The following is a 27706-nucleotide window of genomic DNA, read 5'->3' on the forward strand; positions in this document are numbered from 1 at the left end:
GAATCCGCTGTGGAAATCAGCTTTTAGCAGACATGGGAAGAAAAAGGATAGCTTTCTGTCCAGGTCCAGTTTTTGGTCCAGGTTTGTACTGTCCAGTTCTTTTCAGTGCCACATACCAATCAGAGTATTTCCGTGATCGGTAAGTGTTGTAGTTATTAGATTCCAAACGCTCAAAAAAGAAACATTCTTCCGTTGCACATTTCTAAAAAGGAAAGAGAAAAACTTCATTGACATCCCACCACAACAAATCAGTTCTTCTTCTCGGGCTGACTTATTAGAAACCTAATTCAGCAGGACATTTGCTTTTAAGAAATCCACATAGATGTTTCATGTTTAAAGAGAGACACAGTTAATGTTAAAATATTGACAAAAACGCCCAAAAGGAGGAGAGTTTTTACCTGTGGTTCAGTTATTGTCTTTAAAACAGATTCTAGTTTGCTTTCCCTATGTAATTCTTCGTTCTGATCTGAAGTTCCATCAGACCATTAAATGAAGAACCCTGTCCCCTGGCACTCACTGGTCTCATCGTCTCATCCTAGACTATAGTTTAGCCAAAAAGAAAAGCAGGACTGAAGAGAAAAGGGAACATTCCCTTGCCTTCCTCAAACCAACCTTTTTATCAATCACATACAGCTTAGTTTCAGCCCTCGACTGTTCTTTTCAAGTGGTCAAATCTGCATTCCTGTGCTCTGGAACAGCGGGAGCCCTGCTTATCTCTGCAAGAGTTTTTAGAATTCAAAACATTTAAAATAATTTTAAGGAAAGGTCAGACCAGGCAAACAGGTTTTACTCCATGCAGAAACCAAGCGTGTTCTGTTGGTGTTTAGAAGCACATCTGGAAGTAAGTCCTGCAAACCCACTCCACCTACACTGAATTAATGTGCCTTAACACCTACAAATAGGAGGAGGTGGTTCTTCACACCACAGGTAATAAGTGGGCTGTGGAGCTCCTCACCGCAGGGCGTTACGGTTCCCCTCAGGTTACTTGTCACTTTTGGACAAGTTCATAGGAAAGAAACTTACTGATATTTACTAAGTGCGTATAAACCATTCCTGGCTGAGACGCCCCAAAGCTGAGACTGGTTGGAGACCAGGAGACTGTTACAGGGTGCCACTGTGGACATGTCTCGGTTTGGCCACCAGGTACAAGATACTCAATGGCATCCAACGCCCTCAAAAGGTACACCTGCCATTAATGAATACGTGGTGATTTACTTTCTCCTGCACATCTCTGTGGACGGCAGAAGCCACTGCTCCCTCGGGATGAGCAGAGAAACACTGATCCTGCTGATGTCAGTGAGATCCCGTAACGCAGGTATCATCTGTTACAAGACTTAAACCCACAGGTTTCCTGGGTAGTTATTTTGGCCAGGGGACTTAGAACCAAACCAGCTATGACTAGCAGTTACAGCTACATGTCATCAACAGAAAACAGGAAAGGTTATTCACTTTCTGAAATCCATCACCAGGAAACCACACGGTTCCTCTGTATCAGATGTGTAAGAGGACATGTGAACAGCTTCAAGTCAGAGCTCGTTCTATAGGAAGCGGATCGCTGTGTGTAGCTGCATTTACCTCAAGGCATTCACAGCAGCCAAACCCCTGTCAACAAACAAGGCTCTCTCACAGCAGTAACAGTGGCAAAGCTGCACGTAGAACCTGTGCCTTAAGCAAGAGGAATTATTTTCTCAAATACGAAGTTCAACACTGCAGGAACCTGGCAGGGCGGGGACAGCGCTTTATTTTCATCTACACCATCTGTCAGCGCATTGATTCAGTCACACTCACTTCCCCAGAAAAGTTTCGGGAATGCCAGAGGGGGAAAAGCCAGTCATTAGAAAGAACAGGTGTGAAATCTTGGAGAGAAGACAGGGAATGTGAAGAAACTCCCTAAATGAGCAGGCTACTCCTCATTAAAATCGTCTCTTAACATTCATGGATACACGAGGCATCCAACTAGAACTACAAAGTGAGCTTGGAACAACTGGACTCCATACAGTACACACAAAAACATACGAGCGACTCCTCACAAAGGCCAAGTTTCTGTAGCTACAGGCAATTAAGTCATTCAAACGCAGTCTGGAATAAAGCGATCTGTCTCCAAACGTGTCTTCAAATATAATGTTCTTCAGATACAAATTTTCATTTCCAAGGGGAAGAACTTACAAGAGAAAGCCCATATGGAATTTTTTGTTTCTATAACTCACTAATGTTTATATTTCAAATAGCAGGAAATCCAATTAACAATTTTCATATGATTCATATTTTAAATAATCTTCCTTAAGATAAATTGTATTTTAATGCCTTTCATTCCAGCACTGCGGAACAGCCGCGTTAATCCTCTCAAGCCACAGACCTGAGTCTGAAGTGAATTATAGCAGCCTTAGGAGGGCACAGAAACCATATACAGAGAAGAGGCAGTTAAGAACAAAAATAAACTTCAAGCAGCATTTAGACAAGTTTGGTACAATTGCCCAAGGTGAAAATTCCGGCGGTGAGACTATCACAGCCAGCTCACACCTTGCGTTCGCCTCCTACCCAAACCAGTGGCATTTCTGGAAGCACTATGACAGGATGTGCCACACGGGCAGAGCAGGCACTGGTGAGGTTCCTGGCAAAGTACAACCTTCGAACGCCGCAGCACCCAGTCTCTCGACACAGGTTTCCCATGCAGTCTCCATCAGGTTCGGCTGGAGCTGGGAAGTTAGACCAGATCCTTCAGGCTGGTGGAAACAGTCTTTACAAATAGCCTGCCCGGCAACTTCGACCTCCACGAGGAAGGAAATGGCTTCCACCGCACCCAGGGTGAATTTAAGTGGCCACAGCGAGACTCCACATACAGATTAAAAGGCAAATCCACGCGACCCCTTCTCCTGTGCACTCAATCCACAAAGTAAACACAATCACAACTCAAAGTAAACACAGCATTTTTATTTAGGCTCCCTCCTGTTTCTCAGGTTTAAAAAGTAAAACGGATTTTATACCTCTAACAGACTTTTGGACTAAAGAATAGTTGGAAAAAGGTGAAATAGAAGAAAAATAAAGATAAAATGTCAAAATATTTTTTTTTTTAATTTTTTTTTTTACATTGATAAAGATATTTGGAAAGGTGCCGTACCACGTGCTCTGGACAGCCAAGTCCTTATTTCTCCACAAAGCACACACAGTGGTACCACTGCTTCCCTACAGCATGTCACCAATGTAAATATTCTGACATGGAAGTGAACATTTAGGTGACAAATCTTCATGTTCATCATGTTCCCGCTACATGAACTATGTATTCCTTAACATCTGCCACGGGAGACATTTCAGCAGCTGGACTCCTGTCCAGCAGGAGCGGGATGCTGGCCCCCCCATCGTGGACCCCAGTCCCTGGAACACCCTTGGATATCAGTGGGCTTTTTTAAACACGCTTTGGCCTACGCTGCCTTCAAAGCAGCGATCTGACAGTCAAAGCTTTCACAGCATGTTACGAATATCTGGACACTATGTCCCTTCATGAAAAGGATAAAAGGAAGGAAAAACACTTGAGTCAGTGGTGGGAAGCGAGTGCCATGTAGCAGGCACAGGGACGTAGTGCCCACCAGCCACCAGTCAGTATTTCGTCTGCTGCCAAGCAAGACCTCTCTCCAGAAGTCTGAGTGACAAAATAAAAACACTGAGTGCTTGGGGACCTGGTGGAGTTGGCAGCCTTTGGTTTACAGATAGATTTGACGATTTAAAGGTCTTTTCCAACCTAGATGGTTCCCTGATTCTAAGGTATTTTTCCATTAGCAATGTCGGTTGTAGCCATGGTTGTCCTCCCTTCTGCTGCGTGCCACCACTTAGAGCAGCCAAACCATGACCGCCCAACTCCTCATGGTGATTCACCCGGAGCAGAGGAATTGACTGAAAGAGGCATCAACATCCTGCAACAAAGTTCTTCCTCTCTTACTTGCACAGCCAAATGCCACCGGCCCATTCATTTACAGTGCAATGGCATCTGCCTTAGTATTGCATTACGTCAACTAAATGGTTTTGGGCTCAGATTACAAGTCCAAATTCCTCAAGTTTGTTTATTCGCAAAACCAAAACCTAAGGGTTAATCTGTAACTACCGCACCAGAGGGAGGATGTCCAGAGAAAGGTGATGATCATATTGAGCTTTTTCTAAAGGCCAGGAATTGAAGGTTATTCTCACAAATATTCTTATACCAGCGGCATGAATAACCAGCCCTGTCCTTCAGGAACTGAACTGGTGAAGGTTACCTCTCCCCCACAACAACCAAGTCTGCTAGCAAACAGAGAGCATGAAAGAGCTGAACTAACAGCCTCCTCATCCTGCTTTCAAGAGAAGAACGGGATCCACTGCACAAATCACCAGCGCAGGTGATGATATGATGGCTTTGCAATAAATCATTTTCCAAAACCCAACTCAGAACAAACCATGACAACATGTCTCAACAAAATAATTACAAAAGCATCCACCCAGATAAAAAACAAGCCTGAATAATCATTTGCAAAAGTGGTTTTGAAGATGTTAATGTGTTTATAAAACAAGGATAATACGCAAATCAGTCCTTGAAACTGAAAAGTAATAAAAAAGAAGAAACAAAACAGATGTTAAAGAGGACAGAATAGTATTTGATTGATTAGTGGATCAGAGAAATAAGTAGGTGTTTAGAAATTAGAAGTTCTATAATATTTTAAAAGAAATAACCAAAGGTTTCAGCAGATACAAATCCACATGCACTGACGAGATCACTTCGTCACCAAGGCTTCCAGCCTGTGCTCTCAGAGCTCTCCGTGAAACACAAACTGCTCAAACTGGAAAAGAAATGCTGGCACTGAGGAACAGTTTCATGAGCATGTTTATAGGCAGAAACAGTAGAGGCACAGTTGGCCACAAGCTGTTGGAACTCATAGTACAGAAATCCTCATGGAAAAAACATTGCCCATGCTTCAGAAAATGATCATGAAATTGCAGCAGCATTCATGAGGCTGGTTGAAGAACAAACTCGTACAGACAGTTTTCACCTACGAAGAGCTGCAGGAAGCAGTGTTGGCAGAAACACGAGTCACGTAATACCCATTTCCAGAAACAAAGTAAAACAAACGTTTTACAAGCTCCAATAAGAAGCACAGCGACCCAACTTTACCAGATATTGAGGGAGTAATTCCGAGTGAACGGCAGATACTTTCCATACGCCTTACAAGAACTAAGCAGATACAGCCACTGCCTATAGCAGCAAGGGAATCAGGTTCTATGACCAAAGCCCACCATGCAACAGCAGGTTGGAAATCCAAACATAAACACGCCCAGGTGTTTATAATGTTCCAAATGGTGCCAAACACCCTATTGTGACCATTCACGGTTGCACAGGGTGAGGAGGGCAGTTTGAACAGGAAGCCAAATACCACCACACCAGCACCACAGGAAATTCCCAATTATCCTTAATTCAAGAATAGCTCAGTGGACAACTCCTCACATTTTCTTCAACTGAGCTGTCATGCAATATTATCCCAGTAAATAATGCTGTAACTTGAAACAGGTTCCGTAACTGTATTCACAGGCAGAAACAAAATGAGCTTCTGGAGCCAGAGCCCCGCGGTGCCGAGCAGCACACCAAGGAACCCTGGTCACGTACAACTGCCGCTGTGTTTTGCTTGCCTTCAGCCTAATTGCACAGAGAGAAATCAGGAGTGATTTCTGTAGCCCTTGGCACGGGTCCTCCATTAGCGGCAGTTCAGCTGGGGTTAGGAATTCACTTTATTATTAACACCTGTTCCTGCTGGGCATGCACAGAAGCTGAACAGGACAGCATTCAAGATACCAACGCACCAGGGATTATTTCAAACTAAAGCCCTACCGTGGTACTTCACAAGTGCTGAAAGTTTCTGTGTCCTGATGGTTATAAATACAGACACGAGGTTCACAGCGGCTGCATCTTGTAAGCAAAACAAGACTGCAGCTCTTAAAGCAAGAGTTACCATCTAAGTCCAGGAGACTTAACTCCCTTTCAGAGTTTGCTAAGCACGCTGGCTTGAAAATGCAGTTAAAAATTAAGCTGTGTCAATAAAATGCATAGTTTAAACTAAAACTCATCTCATTAGAGACCAATTTAATTTATCTAGAGTTAATAACTTTTTTCTTTTTTTTCTTCACATTTTCAAGAACGTTATTCTTGCCAGTTTTCCAGTTTGGAAGCACACATGACCCAAAAGCCATGATTCTTTTACAAAGAGGAAAATGAGAAAACAGTGTATACCGAGCACTATCAAAACATTAAGGTCAAAACTTGAAAAAAATTACTTTACTTCTACTTTAAAAGGGTCTTTACAATCACTTCACATGAAAGTAAGCGAAAGAGAAAAACAAGGGGAAAAGGAGAGACTTTATTCTTCCTTTGTTCCTATGATGTCCTTCTATATATGATCACAATGACTTTTCTCTCTCAAACAGGCCATCCCAGTTAAATCCTGCAGCTTTTAGGTGAAAACAGATATATCCATTACTTCCCAGTTCAGTTAACTGACAAGAGTTCTGCAGAGCTAATTTCTCCTCAATAAATCAAGCACAGAGAAGCCGAGTTAGGCATTACTGGAGGAGAGGTTACTCAGGACAGAATGAGGAGAGTTCCTACTGCTACAAAACATTAAATGCGCTGCTTACCAAGGCCAGCAACCTGCCATCCTCCTTCATAGCCAGAAAGCGATTTGCGCTTACGCCTTTGATCGACACCACTCCTCTTTCTTCTGCCTGAAGCTGCAATTTGACTGCAAAGAAAAACGACAGAAGTAAATTTTCAGAGCCATCATATTTCGGCACTTGACAGCGAAGCCTGCTGCTTCAAACCCCAATCCAGAGAGAGCCTGAGCAGCAGCTTGCAGCAAAGACAGTCAACTATCAAACTCTAGCCCTTCGATCCCATCTTTCATCAAAGAACACGCTTATTACAAAGTAAGTAGCTATTGTCAAATTGGCAACAATAAGCATGAGTTCTTATTCTATCTTCATTTCATCAAAGAAGCAGTTTAAACTGCCACAAAATTCTTTGATTATTATAGCATGGTCAACTCCTTGCAGAGAACGGGAATTTTTTAATGCAATTTTCTTACAGGAATATTTCTTAATATTTACAGAACAGCATCAGACATGGAATGCACACAATTCCATACAGCAAGACTGTCAGAGATGATGAGTCTGGACTAGGATTAAGACCAACCAGGACCGTATCACTTGCTAAACGTTTTGCAGTTCCCAGCAGAAAAGTATCCATTACATTGCACATCCAAGGAGCGGTTAGGATAAACAGACAGAACTACAGAAGTACATCAAGACAGCAAAGACACAAGAAACGGTGCTGTATGGAGTAGGAACGTGAGAAGGGGGTTGTCTGAATCACTTATTTTTGAAAAAGACATGTTTTTTTTACATCTGGAGGGTCACATCCCACAGCTTTGAGCTACTGCCTGTGAATTAACACAATGACTAAATTGATTTTTCTATCCATAATTCACATTCAGTAGTCTGGATTAACACACCACCCAAATGTTCTCCCCTTTGCCCACAGCTTGTTTCAAGCTATAAGCCAGAAGTGTCCTCCACCTAAAGCCAGAAGAGCCAATTGCTATTTTTCTTCTTTCTTCCTTGATTACTCCCCTCATTGTATTCAGGACAAGAAATTAATTTTTTCAGTAGGTAAAAGAGCAGAACCAGGAAGTTGCCTCTACTCTGCACTCCAGCAGAACCTGAATGGGATTATTTGTGCCATCATACCTCAACATTCACAGTTTTTAAGAGGAATACTGCAACACAAGAAACTAGCCCAAATACCACAGAAAAGTCCACCAGACACCTTCTACGTGACTTAGATATTTGCAGCTCAACAGAAATCTAAACACCCTGTTGGAACAGCCATTCTTCTGGAGAAAAGGAGGAAAAGGAATCAAAGTAGATGTTGTCCTAAACCTCCCAGAAGACCATGTTCTATACCAACCATCTTTAGAACATCCCCCTCTGAAAACCTAATATTTGATTATTTAAAGCATCACTTAAAAAAGGGGAAAGGCCCATATAGCAATTCAAAAGAGCTCTCTGTACTGCTTGCAGCTTGGCATGAGGTCCTCGCTCCTCCCCGTCGCAGAAAATATATGCCCATTCCATGTAACTCCATCCCAACATGCCAGCTTGCACAGGCAGTACGATGCGATCCGATTTCTGCTAAAAGCAAAACACAGCCATTTCAGTAACAATAGAACACAAGAAATTTGATTTCCCAAAATCCCTACGTTGTTCTCTATTCTAGATGGCCATTATTTCCAGTGAAACCCACATCTCCAAACCCTCACACTTAAAAAGGAGCAACTAGGAATGAGCCCTAAGTTCTGATTTTTTTCTGTGCAATACGGTGCTTTCGGCCACAGCTTCACTGAACAGGGATATTTAGGAGTACCCACGCTATGTAACAGGAAGCAAGATCATTGCAATACAGGCACCAAAACTGAGGAATAGTTGAGCAACAGCTTCTCTGCTTCCTGTTTAAAGGCAAAGACAACTTTTGCCAAGGAATTGGAGCAGCTAAAGAAGGGACAAGCGGGATGTCGCAAGCTGGTCCTGGTTATTTGTCTATCAGGTGTTCGAACTAAGGGTATGACTTAGCCAGTCTGAGGCTACTGGTGTTTCCAAAAATGAGCCAGATTGGAACTTCTTCCTTCTTCTGACACCCAGGAATTATTTTGGGAATTGGCTAAAACCATTTTCTATCTGAACACACTATAGCAACGTGTGACCATGACAAAAGCCCGTCTGGAGGAACAGACAGCTGTGCTCCATTCACTCAAAAGGACTCTGTCTAGAACTTGAGGCAGTTTGAGTTGGCCCATTCCTCTCTTTGAAGGCTTCCGGAGGAACACATACCTGATTCTGCACAGTAAGACTGATACCCCAGCTCAGTGGGGGAGCGTCTGATGGGCAGCACTGGCACCCACCATCTCAGACGTGAGCTTCACTCACCCACCTGCTTTTGTGGAGAATAAATGCTTGAAGTGGCTGTAAACTTTGGAGCGGGAGCATCTCTTGGGGTTCAGAGGGAAGTTACTGCTTATTTGGCTTTTAGTTGTGGGGAAAAAAGATTTTTGCAATACAAGTGAAATTTTTTTGCTTTATTTTTGTTGCTCCTAAAGACATGACTGAAGAAACTCCAACAAAAATACCAGGACTATGAAGTCTTTAGGATAATTACTGCAAACCCTTTTTTAAGCACTAAAACTATTTTATCTGATTTTTCCCTAGACAGACAGATATCAGAAGAGTTGCTTGAAAATCCGCTCACTTGTACACAAAACCGAAGCCGTGTTAATACAAATACTGCACTACAAAGTTTGAAGACTAAATGATTTCTTGTGAATTATGTGTCTGTTGCCATTTCGAAAAAGGAAGAAAAAAAACCAAACCTCTCATAATTCACTAATAACTCCAGACTTCCAAGGAATACAGAAATCTCTGCAGTCATAAAAAGTATCTAAAAACACAGCCCTCCCCAGTTATTAGGCCAAAATCAAGCTTGCGACAGCTTCAAAAACCTTCAAAACCTTTGCCCTCTGGGGAAGCGAGAATGTGGAGAAGTGCTCCAGGCAAGGACTGGGGAAATGAACTTCTGAGATGTGCCCAAGCACACGGCCTTCACTGCATGCTTAACAAGAAACAGCTGTGGGAAATAGCTGAAAAGTAATATTAATTGCTACAGTACTGACTTATTATGCTTCGTGACTTTCTCTTGACAAAAAAAAAGCACACCAACTCTTACAGCATAGTACTGGGCCAGAAGTTCAGATTCCGTAAAAATAAACTCTCGGGAAAGTATTTTCAGGCCTGTAAAAATATTTGTATAGTTTGGAGCAGCTCGTGAAAAGCGTTACTCTTCAAAAAGGGGAAAAAAGGAAAGAATAAAAAGATTTTCCCTGCAAAGTTTGAAAAGTGCTGCAATACTGAATGCCCCAAAAGCAAAATCAGCTTCACCGGATTTTCCACTCCAACTTGAAAAACACGTGAATAAACATAGCCAGGATGGTGCTGTAAAGTTTTTCATGTTATTTTATGGCTTTGTTAATGCAAGGTGTTTGCCACAGTGCTACGCTGTCTGGAGATGCCAAGATACAATACAGCCTTATTAATCAACACATTTTAACCACGCAGTCATCCCCACAAGCCACAATTTTAGGTTTAGCTCAGTGCAGCTGGGTGCAGTCACTGCTAAGTGACACTTGACACTGATGATCCAGGTCTTTTGCAGCCTTCGAGTCACCAACAGTTCAGACACGGGCCATCATTTCAAATCTACTTCTAATACTTGTTTTCAGCGAACTTGAACCTCAAACTCAGTAAAATTAAACTAATTAAGAAGTTTGTAATTCAGAAAAGTAGCACAGACTGTTTTGAAACAGCTAATTAGTGAACTGAGGGCCAAAAAGGCTCGTTTTCCCAGTTACTCTGGCAGTCCTGCATGAGGGCCCCCCTCCAGTACAGCAGTCCATTATCTCAGTGCTCACATTCATGGCATGCCCTTTAATTTGCGATAAATGCCAAGTGCAAGGCTACGGTCACTGCCTGCTGGTTTTCTGACAGAAAACTCAGCACACTAAGTTAACATCTTGAGGACTGAGGCTAAGTCATCACCAAGTTATTAAATAAAATGAGTCCTATTCCAATTAGAGCCTACACGACCCCTTGTGCACTAACAACTAAAAAGGTTCTGGTAAATTTACTACTATTATTAAGACTCTTTTTTGTATCTCTTCATAATAAGCCAAAATTGATTGTTTTCCCTTCCGCTGCCAAGTAAGAAAAAATAAAGTGCTAAACATACAAAATTTAATTTCATGCCGGGATAGAAACTCCAAATAAGGATAAAGTAGTATCTTTGGGAAAATATAAAAAGGCTTAGAAAACATGAATGGAATAAAGTTAAGGCACTGAACTATAATTCAGGAGACGGATTTCAAACCTTCCTCCAACAAACTTCTAATGCTACAAGATAAAATTATAAAGAAGCATCCTAAATAAAACTCTCCTTTGAGACATTTCCTTGTTCCTATAATTCAGCATAACCACAAACCCGTTACCTGAACAAATTAATTAAATGCAGTTTATGGATTTAATAACATGGTACATATCACTGCACTGAAGATTTTCCAGGAAGAAAAGCGACCAAGCCCAGACGAAGCCCCCCTACAGCCCTCTGACAAGCTGCGGAGCTCAGAGCGCAAAACCAGAAGTGGCATCGTAAGATGGAAGGAGAACAAACCATATAAAAGCAAAACTCTCAAACCAAAATTAAATTAATCCACAGGTACTTATAGCCCGCAGGGACAGAAGGCATTAAACTAATTTTAATTAGAATGCCATTGTTAAAAAGCAACCTGGCTCAAAAGCAAGAAATGCCTATAAATATTCCAATTTTAGGGAAAAGATACACAATATTTGACAGTACATGATGAGGAAATCTCTCCTTGCTCACCCTGCCCACGACATGAGTTGATCCCATCACACTTCTCTGCTTGGAACCATGTCTTCCAGTTCTTCTGAGCCATAATAAACACGAGAGCAAAAGTGCCACAAGCTGTGCCACCACGGCACCCCCTCAGCTCACAGCACCACCACCATCCCTCAGGTAGGGTCATAAGACAGAAGTGTTCAGCACAGGAAAAACATGCAACTGTACAAACCAGAGATGTTTAATTATGGGTCCAGAGAGATTTTTTTTTAGCCATTCTGTTACAACAATGAGGTTTTCCCCCAAGTTTTGAAAAAGGATTCCAATACCAAAAAAAAATAAAAATTCACAAGCTGCTTGTCATCCTCCTGAGCTGCAAAATGCTTTCCAAGGCAGACTGCATCCAAATCTTATCTCCAGCTGCTAACAGGATGGTTCATACCGTTTCCAGAACATGGGAATTCCGCATCTTACCGCAGCTGAGCTGAGAGCGATCAGAGCCCCAGCTCTTTCACCAGGGCCTGTGGCAACCTCTGCATCTCAATACAATAGTCAAAACAGAGAACATCAAAGGTTTGTCAACAGTTTGTCACAGAAAGGTCAGTGAACCAGAGCTGAGGCAAAGCAAAGGAAAACCCTGTAAAATTTTGACGATGATCATGTTTGACAGGATATGCAAAAGGAGTCCTAACTCAGCACCCAGTTGTCTAACATTGTTAGAGCTGTCATTAGAAGCTTACATACGCACGCACACACATATACACACACATCTACATCTCTATATGGCAGATTACCCAGTTACATCTACCTAACATTAACTAGGAAAACACACCACTTCAGATGTTGCTTGAGTGAAAACTCAAACAGTATATAAAAAAAAAAGGGGGGCAAGAGGGATATTTTTTCTTCACAACACATAGAGGCTGTGTTAAAAATAGATATTCACTGATGTTTGGCTGAAGAACAATAGGAGGTACAGCCTAACCTTAATTTCCACCAAAACCAGTACCATTTGTGGCATTAAAGGATGTTGAACCACACTGTAACATGCACCAAAAAGCCCAGCAGAGTTTTTTCCCACCTTCCACTACACACAGCCCCTCCAGAACAAATACAGCTGCTCTGTATATACACACAAATAACCAGATGAGATGAACTGCAGGGAGAGGGTGCCTTTCCTTTAAATTAACGCAGGAAATCCGAAGGTGTGCTTTTCCCAACAGCGGCACTCAGGCAGAGAGCTTCTTATCCGAAAGACTGAAGAACTAAACAGTCATCTTCCTTTTTATCTTAAGATAATTTACAGAAGATCTAACCTCTTCCAGCCCCAAGGTACACATTACACAGGTTCAACCACTGACTGCACTGCTGTATTCCTCCCCTGCAAAGCTCTGCAGGCACGCATTTCTGCACACATTCGTGTCATTAGTGGATTGCAGAACTAAAATTATAGCTACACATACAAGACAATCCCTTTTCCACAGTGTGTACGGTCAGGACAGATCTACAAGTTGCAGGTGAAATCAGTAAGTGTATTTGAAGGAGTTAGGAGTAGGCATTTATTTCGCAATTTGGAAAGACTTTTTTAGGAATATCAAGTTGAAAAGTGGTATTTAATAGCATTGTGGTTGGCAAGGTTTCCAATTTCTGTCATGAACTGGATCGTCCCCATCTTTTCTTAAAGAGCTCAAACCCAAATATTTCCAATGCAGTTTTGCGTACAGCAGCAGAGAAAAGAATTTTATGGACAAGTGGGTAATGATTTTAAATTGAAAGAGGGCAGATTTAGATTAGATATTAGGAAGAAATTTTTTACTGTCAGGGTGAGGCCCTGGCACAGGTTGCCCAGGGAAGCTGTGGCTGTCCCATCCCTGGAAGTGTTCAAGGCCAGTTTGGATGAGGCCTTGAGCAGACTGATCCAGTAGGAAGTGTCCCTGCTCATGGCAGAGGGTTGGGACTGGATGGGCGTTAAGGTCCCTTCCAACTCAAGCCATTCTGTGATTCTATGAACAGAAAAAGAAACTATTCACAGAGAATACGGAAAACAAATACATTTTCCAAAAGCTCTTTTATTGTCCTGAGCACTAGAACTGAAACATTACATGTACAGCGAAAACTCTGAAGTCCGTCTACAGTTCTCCCAATGCAGCAAAGCTTTTTAATGGCTCAGACCAAATAACACCACTCTAACTTAAACGGTCCCAAATGGTTTCATTGCTCTGCATCATAAAAGGTTCGGCCAAAAAATCTCCTTAAAAATTTGTTTATTTAAAAGATCATGGCAAAATCTAGCAACTTAGTACTTCAGAAACAGAGTGCTGCACATTTTGGAAGTGCTGAGCCTGTACTAACTCTCTCATACTATCCCAGTCGGCGGCTCTTTGCAGCTGCAGAGGAACCCTGTGGCCAGCCTCCTGCATCCCAAGCCCTTCACCTGGGGGAAATGGTGTGCCCAAAACAAGCTGCTGCTACTGCACTGGCTAAGCAGTGCCAGGGCTGGCGTGTGCCACGGTATCACTGAGGAAGAGGGAATGCAAAGTGGAGAAAAGAAAAACCAGAAACTCATGAGGAAAAATTCAGGACAGACAGAAAGAGCAAAGAGCATTGAGGAAGGGGCAGGATAAGCATACAGCACATGCAGATGCTGTACTGGAGCATGACACAAACTCCTGTACCTTAAGTAGGTGGAATTTGTGAAGTATTGGCCAAATGGGTTCATAAAACCTCCATTTTCCTGCAACTCCACAAGGAAATGGGAAATCTAACCACTACACCAGAGAAACCCTAAAGTAAAAACCAGCCATGAGCTCCTGGCTCTGGATATATTCACACAGCAAATAAAGGTATGATTAAAGCCCAAGCTACAGTTCCACTGTAATCTACCTAGTAAAAGATCTCTACATACAGACTTCAGGACAGACTAAAACAGTGAGTACTTCCGAGCCATGGCCTCAGAATAATACAAAACCCAGGTCAGAAGCCTCCTGCTCAAGGGTCTCCATCACTTCACAGAGAAAACCCTACCACCCCATTTTTGCTGTCGAACATACATGCAAGCTAAATCAAAGCTCACAAGGGTTTCACTTATGTTCCCGTAGTCACACCTCTTGCTGCCATAAGCCACAGCGCCCCATGCACACATACACATGCAGAAGCTGCTTTCATGCTCTGCAGACTTTTCCCTACCTACACTGAAATGCCACTCCCAGGGCAGAACCAGACAACCTGGATGTCCACTTTCAGCATCCCCAGCCTTCCCTGCGGGACCCCAATCCCCAGAGACAAGAAGCCAAAATCATTACACTGCAGCTCTTTGCTGCTCTGCCTCTCAAACAGACTTCTTCCCTTTTCAGGACTGCAACATCACTATTAACACCCTACAAGAATGTGATGCAAAATACACCATTTTCCCAAGAGGACTCTGAGCTGAGGAACATCAACCAGTCAACGCTCTGAGAGATTTTTTTTTTGAGTTTGTGAACTTCTCAACAGCAGACAAATAACCCCCTCAACACTGCAACTAACCGAGCAGCTTATGGACCCTGGGAAAAGAGGAGGAATCTGATGCTACTTCAAATTCCCTTTTCACTAACATACAGGCACTTTATTTGAACTAAAAATGTCATTAGCAAAACACTTCTCACTCAGTTTACAAGAAAGGAGAGTTTATGTACCCCCTGAAAAATCCCAGGCTGCACGTCTCTGGATCAATGACTGGCGTTACTACAGTCTCTGCTGTGGAAAAGCTAAACCCAAGCCAAAGGCTCAGGGCCCATCTCCAACATATTTGCAGAGGCCCTGTAAGGAAAATCCTTCCACGAGGCCCCTGAATGACACTGCAGTGAAGCTATTGCACCAGCTCTCCCTCACTCCTCCAGCACCTCTGTGCCCATAGAAAAGAACAAAGCAGCAACTATTTTGCAGTCTCACTGCTACAGAGTTTGATCAGCTCTGGAAGGAATAAGTATCTGAAATGCAAGGAAGTTCATAAAAAGGGGGAAGAAATAAGAAACAACAATGCTTTGCTAACTGCAACACCCTACGACCCAATTCCCATTCCTGCATACTCCATGGCTGAAGCTGGCCGATTCCTTCATGCCTGGGGCAACGTCTATTCCCAGCCAGGTGTCCAAGCAAGACACACAGTCAAATGCGCTTGCTCCACACCTAGCATAATAAACCCTCCCAAACCCAAGGGCCGGTTCATCGAAGATCAGCATGTGTGTACACACACAAATGAATAACCCCATTTTGGCATTTCCACAACGAAAGCTGTACGCTGGGTCAGATCCAAACCCCAGCCCGAGAGCTGGTAATGCCTAGTGTAACTTATCTCTAGGAACTAGAAATATCTTTGGCTCTCTAGTCTCAGATACTTCTGGATGCCTCTTTCTCAAAGACACATCAAGCATATTAACATCCTCCTCTACCTGGTAAGCTTTGCACTGACATATGAGGCATCCCCGGTTTTGAGATTGCAAACACAAAAACAACTCGTCATTTGCTTTCACACACTGGTAAAACAACTGCACCACCGCCAGAGCCACTCAAGCACACACTGCCCAAAACCCGCACCACAAAATAAGGAACAGGTACAAAAAATAGCAAGGCAACCTTTGCAGAAGAGGTGGGTTTTTAATAAACAAAACCCACAGAACGGCAACAAAAACAATCACGCAAATCAAGTGTCACACTGAGAAACAGTGAGTCACACTCCTGTACAAAGGCACATTTCTTTGCTGTGGCATGACAACATTGTAAGTGTATCTTTTTCCTTTTTGCCAGCCAGAGGCATAAAACCACTCACAGACAGTCCTCAGGTCTTTACAATGTAAACATCTACAGCAAAAATATACGCATCTGAAACATGAACACTTCAAAAGTTCCGGTAATCCTTTATACAGAATAATAACTTGTGTAACTGTTTAAATAACAACCTGCTAACCGAGTGTACCACAACAGGGGCATTCATCGATTTTAAGAGTTTTCATCTTTTTGAGTCATACAAATACCAAATACAATGAAAATTATTTCCCTGTTCAGATCGTCCAACTATTCTCATTTATAATTAACCTTAATCCCTAAAAATATCCACTCCGCCTAATGTATACCTATCATACTGGAAATCCTCTCCAGGAAACAGAGATTCCCAAATATACAGCATCCTCATACGTTTCCTATAAACTTCCTATAAAGAACAGGAAAGTCACCCTGCAAAAGACCAATTCCAGAATAACGTGATGTACACCACTTCTGATGACAGTCTGGCTTAGTGCTCCTTGCCTATGTGACCACTGTAAAACACGCACAATTACATTTCTTCATTTCACACAGCTTGGGTGTTTTGTGATGCTGAGTGAAGAAAACAGCGATTGCTTGGCATTACATAAGGATTTCAAACACCAGACACTGCTAGTACTGCGTCGTATAAAATTCTTCTAAATAGCTCAGGGCCACACTGCTTGCGGTCTCCTTGTCACGGCACTTGAGCTGACTGCATCCTTTAAAGTCAAGAGGGCAAAACCGGCAGAAAAACATTACTGACTTTACCCGAGAAGAACTTCATTCATTACTGGGTGCAGACAATACAGCCCAGTCTCCACACTATCCACACCTCTACCCCAAATTCTTGATGCAGAACCACGTTTGAGGACTTCCTTAAGAAAACAACGCTCACACATGGCTTTCAGGACTTTCCTCAAAATTTTTTTCTTAACAAGGGTAAGGTAATCCATCCTACTTCTTTCAGCTGCTTTCACTTCTTTTAATGTTCACTGAAGTAAATCGCAGAATAACCATTTTCAGTTTTTCGGCTTTAAAGCAAAGTTGGTGCAAGCATTTAGCCAACATAACAATGTCACTGACTGGTATCAGAAGATACATACAGAACTTGTGTTTACCGTGCACTCGCTGATCTCTCTGTAGCCATGACCCGTTTTTCACTTGCAGCAAAACAAGCAACCCGAGACAAGCCAATATGTCACAGAATCAAAGAATCACCAGGTTGGAAAAGACCTCTTGGATCATCGAGTCCAACCATTCCTATCTGCCACTAGACAGTGTCACTTCAGAAAACTGAGAAGGTAAAATGTATCATTTTTAAAAGGTATTTTTAGTGCTCCTTTTTTCACATACAACTCACACAACAACTACTCAGTAGTACATGGTATTTTAGGGCTGTAACTGATGTCAGAGCATTGGATAACAGATTCGATGAGACAGAACGAAAAGGCTGCCAGGAGCAGTGGTGAGGGATTGCCAACCCATAGGCACAATAAGCCTTAGTGGCACAGATGGGAAAGTAAAGCTGGATTTTAGAAATGCCAAGAAGTATAAGGAAATTGGATTTCACAAGAGTTAAGCACAGTGGTGAAAGACGAACTGTGTCAAGCACAAGGATGCCAGGGAGACGGCACAACAGACAGGAGCAGGAAGAAATAACAGGCTGATAAGGAGTTCCTATTAATGAAGTTGCCCTTTTAGAGCTCATTGCTCCTGGCCAAAAAGTTAAGAGACAGTGACTCTGTTGGTTGGTTTTGCATTTCCCCCCCATCTCCAATACCAATGAAATTGAATTAGTCCCTGAGTCTTTAATAAATATTTTTGCAAAAAGATAACAAAAAATCTCAATCAAAATCCACTTTCCTTCAAACACCTGGGTAACACTCAGTCACTTTTACAGCCCCTTGAGGATAGACAGAATACCCTGCGGCACCCAGCCTGTACTGGGGAGCCAAGAACTTGGGTCTGCAGGACCATAGATGGAGAGATCAGGCTGTAGTGACCTCTCCAGCTTCCAGCTCTCCCAATAAAAACTCACTACTTATTATCAATATTTTTGAACCATACTAAGAAAGGACAGAAGCGCCTCCCTGACTACAAAAGAGATATCTTAGAACCTTGGAAGAACCTACTTGACTTGCTGCTGCTTCAGCCCAACCAATTACTAGTACTCACTATGCTGGTATAAATCTATTTACTGGTGTAGATCTATTTGCTGGTTTAGCTCTCCACACTGCTCCAGACTTCACTGCAAGAACATGCTCCCAGCGTACGCTACGGCTAGGAGCACCAGCAATTGCAGTCTTGCTTTACGCCACCTCAAATCAGCAGGCACGGCAGACATCTCGTACCCCAATAAGCATTTTCTGCTCATATAACATTATAGATATTATGATCCATGTTACTAGAGCTTGATCATTGAAATTCAGCCTTATTTTGAGACTCCTTGCTCTGCTCTTCAACACCAAATAGTAACACCTCACAATCATTAGGACAGCTTGAGCACAGAGAGTTAAATGCTCTGGAAGATATCACCTCTTGAAGCAGTAAAACAAGTAGAAGGCTGGGACTGATACAAGCTAAAACTGGCAACACGGGCAGTTCTGTAGAGCCCTTCAGCTTTGAGGAATTCCTGCATTTCTAAGGACACAAGCAGGTCTTTTTCCTCAATTTTCCTGAGTGAACTGTATGACTGTCACTAGAACATCCATAGGGAGACCATAAATATCTGTAAAAACACAAAATTAATCCTTTGTATTTACATATTCAGAGGCAAGGCCTGATGCACGTTTAGCTATTCATCCTGGTTGCTCCATTACACTCAGAGAAACCCAATGAACTGAATCCATACACAATTTATTGCCCAGAAACAGCTCAGCCTCACAAGCCATTGCAGCAGGATACCATAGGGGACTTCCAACCAGAGATGACAGCCTCTTCCCTCACATCCCCTATTTGGCCCTCACCAGCTCCTTCTCCACACTGAAAACTGCTCTCACTTTTCTATTTCTGTTGTCATAGGCATCAACCGGACCTAGTGGAGTATTGCACAAAACTGCTCAATAGGTGTGGTTCTCTAAATTGAGAAATCTCGGGCTCACTATTGGTCTTCCTAGAGTAGTGGGACCGTATTAAAACTCATTGCATCCTGGCCTGAGAATTGCTATTCTAACCTGAAATGGGTTAGAATGGGTGACAACCGCAGGGACTTTATGTGTTCATCCTCTTCAAGTCATCCATCAAGGAAGACACTGTACCTTGTCCCTCATTTTAACATACAAGATGGATCAGGACATGGTACCACAAGACAGGTTCCTGTCCCTCCATCCAACACTCCCAGCTGCACCTACCACCACTCTCACCAGCTCTGACAGTTTTCTTGACATCTCAGCAACCTGATTCAGTGCATGAAATCCATCGGAAACTGATGCCCCTTTGCTAGAGATGGTGCCAATGACAGCACAGCTGAGACTACAAGAAGGATGAGGAGAGAGCATCCCTTTCAGCAGCAGAGACTTGTTAAGATCAGCTGACGCATCTGACCAAGGAGTCCCTTGGCCAGACACCACTGACAATGTAATAGGAGATGTTAAAACACAACAGTGTGGGGTTGGAGAAGAAGGCAAAAACATGACACATGGATAGAAAAGAAACATTTGAGTGTTTGTTCCCCAGTACCCAGAAGCACCAAGAAGAGAGACAGTCTGCCAAAAAATGGTGCCAGTCCTAAGAAGTGCTACAAACTTTTCCCTGTGCAACTGAGTACATTAAGTACATCATTTATCAGCAAAAAAACTGCAGAGCTACACCACCACAGAATGGCAATGGAACACCTAATAAACACATTGGCAGGTAGAGCTTTGCAGGTGGACACCAGACATCATAGGCACTGGGCTGGAGTAGCCCAAGAGTAGAAAGAAAAAAACCAAGAAACAGATTACAAGTATTTTCAATCGGTATCACAGCTGATATCTACTCTTGGTTTTACAGAACACAACACTATACAGTATTTCATAGTCATGAGTATCAGGATTTTGTGACTTGCACGTTCCAGCTGGAATCCTAATGACTGCCATTTTATGAGACCTGGTCTTGTCACAAGGTAAGAGGCACAACACAAAGGTATAATTTCACCACACTACCACTACAAGCAGCTACAGAGTCTAGTTCTTATTTTGCCCTTTCCTAGTAACCTTTACACCTTTCTCCTTTGAATCATTCGAGCAATGTGGTTTACAAGCTCTAAAAGCTAAGCATGAGTGATAAGTTCACACAGGATCACTCAACCAGAAGTGTACCACGACAGTTTGTGCAAGACAACCTCCACCCAACTCTGTAGACATCATCTCATTTGTATTCTCGGATGGTCATATCAGGCTCCAGTCAAAATTTGGCCCTACCCTGAACAAACAAAAAACTACATACAATAATAATCCTGAAATGCCACCAGCACTCCAGACTCTGAGAGTCTAAGTGATGAAATCATGAGTGACTATCATGAGTGAAAGTCTCCCTTTAAATATTTTTATTGAGAAGTCAGGAGGCAGCAGAAGAGGCAGACAGGAACTAACTTACCCATATGTTATCACAAAATGCACTGCTGAAAATGACAGATGATGAGAGTTGATTTATTTTGAAATGTACAGTCTTAAACAGATAATAAAAGGAAAGGCTATTAATGCTCCATCAACTCAGCCTGGTAACAACTTTAAGTATACAGAAAGCACCAAATAATTATTTTCTAAATCTGCTTGCCATATGTGTGAGCCAAGGGAGCTGGGAAAAGCTTACAGAAAAAAAAAAAAAAGCATCACTGGAAAGACAATGATTTAAAATTCGGGTTGAAACATTGATTATTAAAGGACAATTAAACAGAATTCTGCTCAAAAAAACTACAGTGGAACAGGTCCCCTTTCTTACAGAAAATCCACTAGATGTATGTAGTCTGTGGAAACTGAAAACGATAAGAAAGCATCTTTCTGGGGTTTATCTTCAAGCACCTTTGGTGCCCTGTGGCTGTTAATCCTACTGTCCATCCAGTGCCACATCACTGTCTGGGCACTTTTCTTGCCTTTATTACACAGCAAAGAACCTGACCCTGCTTTCATTACAGAGGATTAATGTGAACAACTTTTACAACTTCCTGGTAATATACACCAAATGCACTTAAAATAAAGAAAGCAAAACACGCAAGCCCACAGGTTTTAACTAACTGTGCCATATAAAAGCCATTAGCAGCCACCTGATCTCATTTTCCTGATGAGCAATTCCGGAGTACAAGGCTCCATTTTATCAAGATGACAAACATCTTAGAGTCTGCATTCTGACCTCATTAAATGTCATACATGTGTCACTGCAGTTTTTACCAAATGTTTTAATCTACTCACATAAGAGGGTCATAAGGACAGCTTTTGCAGAAGCATTTATATGACTATCCCCGCGATTACACTGTCTACTGTTAAACTACTACGTTTGTATTCATTCAGCTACGGCTGTGGTGCAACAGCTAAGCAGGAGCTGAACTATTCTTTTCTGTAAAAAAGAATATACAAATACCTACAAGCGGTCCAAATTTCTAAAGCCTGTGAGAAGATTTAAGGGCTAAATCCTGCCCTCTAGTGTACCTGTGGATGGTGGTGCCCTGGGAACCTTCCACACTTCCAACAGCCCTTTCCAGACCAAGTGGAAAACTGCTGGAAGAGACAGAACAGTTCATCGCCCAGCAGAGACATCTCATATTTGCCTTGCTCCATCTTCAGAGTGTACTCGCTACTCGGTCATATGCCTTCAGAGTGGGTAAGACTTACTAAAATTTGGGTAAGAGGATTAGCAGACACAATGACAGAAGAGAGAGCATCTCTCCAAACAGCACCATTACTCAGTGTGCCCAGCTAACACAGGTGTCCTATCCATCATTTAATTCATTTACCCTGCAGGACCATGCAGAAAGCTATTTCTATGACAAAATAAGCAAAATATGCAATGGAAGCATATTCTCAACCGTTTTTTGCACATAGGGTCTCTGCTGCCTCGTTCCCTAAAACGGCTATGTCTGAGAACCAGGAGAGATTTCTGTGTTGACTATGTCACAAAGCATCAGCATTTGGTAAACTGGTTCATATCTATCCAATAGATAAAAATTAATGCAAGATGACTCCGTTTTCAGAAGAATTTAAGTAGGAGCAATGTAATTGAACTTCTATATTCTCACCTACCGGTAAGAGTTGAAAAAGATGGATACCCTATCAAGAGCTCTGGCCACATCTGTGGGACACCAAAATGGGAAAAGAGATCTTTTAAGTCCCAAATAACTTATACATCTATAAAAAAAACTAAGCACCAGTTACTGAAGCTTCATAATAAAAACACTTTGTGACATTTGTTCCTAGTTTTCTTTCGAAGGATCACAGTTTTCTGCCTTTCGCACAAATGGCGATCATATTTCTATCTTCTTGACTGAGCTGCTATGCCCTAGAAGCCTCCATATACTTCAATAAAGTCTTTTCAAAACATTTACAGCATAGCCATTTAAATGTTGTTTGATACAAGTAGAGAGATCATAACAACTGCTTACAAAAAGAACTTTCTTAAGAAATTTTCCTGTACCAGTACGACCCTATTTTACATTTTCCTCAGATATCTGTGGAAGAGGAGCCAGGTACTGGGCAGGAGGAAGGTATTTCAGATATGCGCAGAGCTGATAAAAGCTCAGGCTGCTGAATCCTTTCCGAGTGACACAATGGAGCCTTGTCACCTCATTAATGGGTGGACAAGAATGGCTCAAGATTCCTTGGATGCCTTGGTTTATGCTCACCATGAAATAAAGCTGCTTGAGAAATTATGGAAATATATAAATGCCAATCATTCCTCAGAGAGGGTAACTGTGAAGGGAACCAGCTGTGCTAGTAGACATTTTCTAAAACGTATGGAAAAGCATTCCCTTTCCTTTTTCCTTGCTTTTCCCCTCCACCAGCACTGCAGCTTCTTCGAAGCAAACACCTCCAAGGGTTTCTGAAAGCCTCCCCAAAAAGACTGCGTTCTCTGTAATTTTTCCAGGGCATAAATCAGAAGTCGTTGATCAACAACAACAGTCAGAAATGGGCTTTGTTTTGGTTTAAACTCTAAAGCGCCTGCTGTTTCTTGTTTGCCCAAAATGTACCTCTTCAAGGGAAAACAACTCGACAGAAGTCCCCCGGGTGTGTCCAAAGGGGCACTTCGCTGAAGTCAGTGTACAACACACATCAGATGTGGCAATATCGACCGCGTAAGACGCATTGTCCTGTTTTTTAGCTGCGTGAATCATATGATTCCAATCCTCCAGCACACAGGACATCAACTTCCATCCCCAATTTCACTAATGACGCAATTATGAATAAACCAAGGAGAATGGGGCGAGTGTAAAACAGTCAAAACTTTCGATGCTGTGACATAAAACAGACTGTATACTTCAAACAAGCCATCCTTAGTACTAGAGGCAGAAGGGAGCAAAAAAGGACACGGATAATGGAAATTTGTTTATAGTATTAAATTTCAGTCTGAAACAGAAGGAGATGGTCATTCCCCTTCTCAAAGAATCACTTCCTTTAGAAGTAAAAATGCAAATGTGCCAATCAGATGCCATTTTGTATAATTAATGCATAAGAATAGCAACTACCGCAAGAATCTCTCCTAGAAGTCCTTCAATTAGGTTTCTAAACCAAAAATTCTGCAGCCATTATATTTCTTTTTTTCAAAACCATCTTACGAAACCTCTTACTTAACTAAGAAAAACAACACAAGCTATTCGAGGTGTAGATTTTCTGCGTCAATTCCTTTTTTTAAAGTCTTCTCCTGTTGTCCAAGATTTCTTGCCATCTCCCATGCCAACATGACCTGCCAGGCATACCACATGATCTCACAGGGACTTCCACAGAGCAGCATTCACCAGGTCAGAGTTCAGCATCGCGCAGATTCATACCAAATTACGTACTTGCAACGGAGATGCTACGGATGTAAACCGCATAGCGCTGTAGCAACATGACTTGCTGACGCTTGAAGCACCAATTTCTCTACTTCTTAGAAGCAGAGTTCTTCCAGGGGAAAACAAACAAACAAAACTAAAGAGTTGTCTGATAATGAGAAAAGAGTGTGACAGTAGAGGACAAGGGGGCAGCTGAGGCACAGTGGCACTCCTGTGTCCCGCCAGCCCTTCAGCTGTGTCACGCTTCCAAATTGCTGTTTTTAAACAAAGGGATTTTCTGCAGATGGTTGAACACCAAGCTGAAGGTACCCAAGAAGATCCCTGGACGATGACATTCTGCTGGGCAAGGCAGAGGCCACATCAATCATTTGTAACTCAGGTTTTCCTTTACCTGTTGCCACCATTCACTTAAGAGGACAAAGGTTAGGAATACAGACAAGATTCAGAGAAACAAAGCGTTAAAGGAAAGGGGAAAGAATACTAGTGATCAGACAGCACTGAAGAGGCAGAGAAGAAAAAGTACAGAGGTGGATAGCCAGAAAGAAATGACAGCAAAAATAAAGCTAGAGAGCAAACCAGAGAAATTTGAAGGTAAGAGTAAAGCAGCAGCATTACCAACATCAGGAAGATTTTTCAATCGTAATTCACTACTAGAAAAGCAGCATGAGAAATGAGTTAAAAAAATTCTAGCACTGATCAGGCTCAACAGGAAGAGAAAACACACATCAGATGACTCATGAACGTAAAAAATTAGTAGCATTTTTCCTGGCAGAATAAAAAAGGTGGAGGTGTGTGTGGAGGGGGGTGACTATGGGGGAGCCCTACAATGAAAAAGACAATGACGAATGCCACCACCACTCATGGCAGCTCGGCCCAGCCAGGCGAGCACAGAAACCACAACCCACTAGCAGCACTTCTCACCACAAACAGCTGATACTGAACAAGGTAAGAACCTTAGAGCCATGGCAATGGGTTCAGCCTGGTACATCTCCAGCTCAACATCATCTTCCTTTGCAGCAAATTTCCAGCATATTTTCATAAGTTCTTCTATGACTGAGATGACGTTTGATGAATTAATAAGATTTATTTCCCAAACACTAAAGTATAAAGTGAGCTGAACACACTACCGCATGCTTTCCAACACAGACTTGATCCTGCGCAATAACCCACTGGTATGTGTAAAAACCAAACCACTTATCTATACAGTAAATCAATGCTTTAGCTATCAGCATATGTAAATCCCACATGCAGTGATTTACTGCTCTGTATAGGCAATAAAAATATTCTGTTACTTCATGAACAACACTGACTACTCTTCCCTTTAAACCAGTATCTAAGAAAGACAGAAGCGCAAACATGTAGGACCGAGTTTGAAAGCTTCCTATAGCTTCTAAGAATATTAGTTGCCCTAATAAAGGATGCTAACTTTCCCAAAACACATTGTTCCACATACATCTTCAGCCCATCCTATGTACAATATTCCTATCCAAGACCTACAAAATAAAACAATCTAAGACTAAAGCCCAACCTGGCAACAGTATTATTTGGGAACAGTCTGTTACAGTATTTCTCTGGAACTGTTGGAAAAGATGGTTTTTGGGAATGGTTGATGTCCAAAATGCAAAGTAACATTAAGAACCTTTGGTCTGTCTCCTCACTCCCTTGTCCTCTTCATCCTCTGATTTCAGTCCCATCTGTGCATCGATCGCTCGGGGCACAGGTGCAAATCAGATGAAGAATCACATTAAGACATTTCACCTGCTCTTCATGCCAAGTGCACACTGCTGCCTGGTGGAGATGCACACGTGTGCGAGAACTAAGTATCTCAAAGCAGGAATTCCACTGAGACTATTTATACAGCAACTCCTCGTACCTCATTTGAAGGGAATACCTCACGGGCATTTCAAAACCTTGCTGCTACATCCGCAAAAAAATCCATACTGAATACTTTGAAAATACTTTGAGCTCTGCAAAAGAGCATTTTGTTCTTAGGACAAAGAACAGCCTGGGTTTGTAACAGCACCCTGCCACATGCTTCCTGCGAGGCTGCCTGTTGGAGAGCAGGCACCTGGCACAGCACAGCCAAGCTCGGGTCACAGACCCGCAGACCGCAGGAACCACTCAACCCACGGGCAGCGTTGCCAGCTTGGGAACCTCTTCCTCCTTCAAAAGATCAGGTATCAGGGGACAAACTGCTTCTGCTGGGATCCATGGGTTTTGGTTTATCTGTGTTTTATCTGTCCTTAAGTAAGTTAAAAATAATAAATTACGACATGCAACATTTTAAGACAAAAAGATACTTTGTTAGAAACTCTGTTTCCTTGATTTATGCCTCTGTTTCTAAGAGTACGTCTACTTATGAGGACTTTCTGGGGAAGAAAACCAACCTTCTTTTTACCTTTATTCAAGCAACGTATTTAGCCCTGCCGCGTCAAGCAGTTAGGCACCCTTACACCTATTTAAGAGCCCCGCAAATCCATTCAGACACCTTCCAACAACTCTTGCTGCGTTTGACAAGCTGCGTGCGGCCGCAGGCTGAACGAGGAGAGGCCAGCGCGGCTCTGCGCCGGGACACCCACCCCGCTGGTGGCCACGGCAGCTCGAAACGCGCCCCGCACTACGCGCGTTCTAAGCAAAGCCGGAGGGACACTCACTGTGCGGGTCGCTCTTCTCCCGGACGCCGTCCACCCTGCCGTCGGGGTTGATGCGCAGGAAGAAGCCGCCGTTCTTGCAGTAGAGCCGCTTGGGGTCCTTGAAGTGCCCGGGGGGGAAGGCGCCGCTGCCCCCGTCGTCGGGCAGCGCGGGCAGCGTGGTGATGCTCCCGGCCGCCGCCGCCGCCGCCATTCGCCGGGCCCCGCGCCGCGCCGGGCCCCCGACGGCCCCCGCCGGGCGGCCTCGCCCCCTGCCGCGGCCGTCCAGCCTCGCCGAGCCCGCGGTGCCGCTCCGCTCCCGTCCCGGCCCCTCCGCGGGAGCCGCGCCACGGCGCTGCCGGCGGGAGGGGAGAGCCGAGCCCGCCGGGGCACCGGGCGGCCGCCCCGCCCCCGACCGCCCCCGCGCCGGGGGGCAGAGCGAGCCCCGGGCGGCCGCCGAGCGCTCGCTGCCGCCGCCGCTCATCCCTGGGGAGGGTTCCCGCATCTCCTCGGGCTTTATAAAGAGAGTCGCCGGAGGGGTGCTGTGCGCCGCAAGTTCCGTGGCCTCTGTATCGTGTTAAACGGTTTAAATCACAGGGGTATCACAGCACGATGTGCTGACCTGTAAAATCCACGTGGCAAGAACCGCGGCATTTCAGTGCGTTTCATGGAGAGAAACTGGTTGTGCTCCCGTTCAGCAGCAGCGAACGGAACGACTGGTACCTACGAAGGGCAACCCGTGAAAATCCGGGCACCGGCCTCCAGATACCACCACCGGAGTTTCTGAAATATATTGCTTATAAAGTGTATGGACCCATCAAATACATTTTGTGCTCGAGGTTGATAACAAAACAAGACGAA

The 27706-nt window shown here is 43.2% G+C and overlaps 1 protein-coding gene across 1 annotated transcript; it reads right to left on the reverse strand.

Moving 5' to 3' along the window:
* Positions 1 to 4: 4 nt before the first annotated feature.
* FGF2 (fibroblast growth factor 2) lies at positions 5 to 27689 on the reverse strand. Its single transcript, XM_054065099.1, has 3 exons — positions 26870 to 27689; positions 6652 to 6755; positions 5 to 202 (listed from the first exon to the last, which is right to left on the reverse strand). Exons 1-3 carry the CDS (start codon positions 27348 to 27350, stop codon positions 17 to 19), a joined length of 771 nt encoding a protein of 256 aa, XP_053921074.1. The 5' UTR covers positions 27351 to 27689; the 3' UTR covers positions 5 to 16.
* Between the last annotated feature and the right edge of the window lie 17 nt (positions 27690 to 27706).

Source organism: Cuculus canorus, chromosome 4 (assembly GCF_017976375.1).
Source record: "Cuculus canorus isolate bCucCan1 chromosome 4, bCucCan1.pri, whole genome shotgun sequence".
Taxonomy (NCBI): domain Eukaryota; kingdom Metazoa; phylum Chordata; class Aves; order Cuculiformes; family Cuculidae; genus Cuculus; species Cuculus canorus.

What these genes read in the sequence shown, in the direction of transcription:
- FGF2 (XM_054065099.1), bottom strand. Translation starts at nt 27,350, where the DNA reads ATGCGGGAACCCTCCCCAGGGATGAGCGGCGGCGGCAGCGAGCGCTCG. An exon ending in GGAGAAGAGCGACCCGCACA is followed by an intron (nt 6,756 to 26,869) that starts GTGAGTGTCCCT and finishes TTTTCTTTGCAG; the next exon opens with TCAAATTGCAGCTTCAGGCA. An exon ending in ATGGCAGGTTGCTGGCCTTG is followed by an intron (nt 203 to 6,651) that starts GTAAGCAGCGCA and finishes TTTCCTTTTTAG; the next exon opens with AAATGTGCAACGGAAGAATG.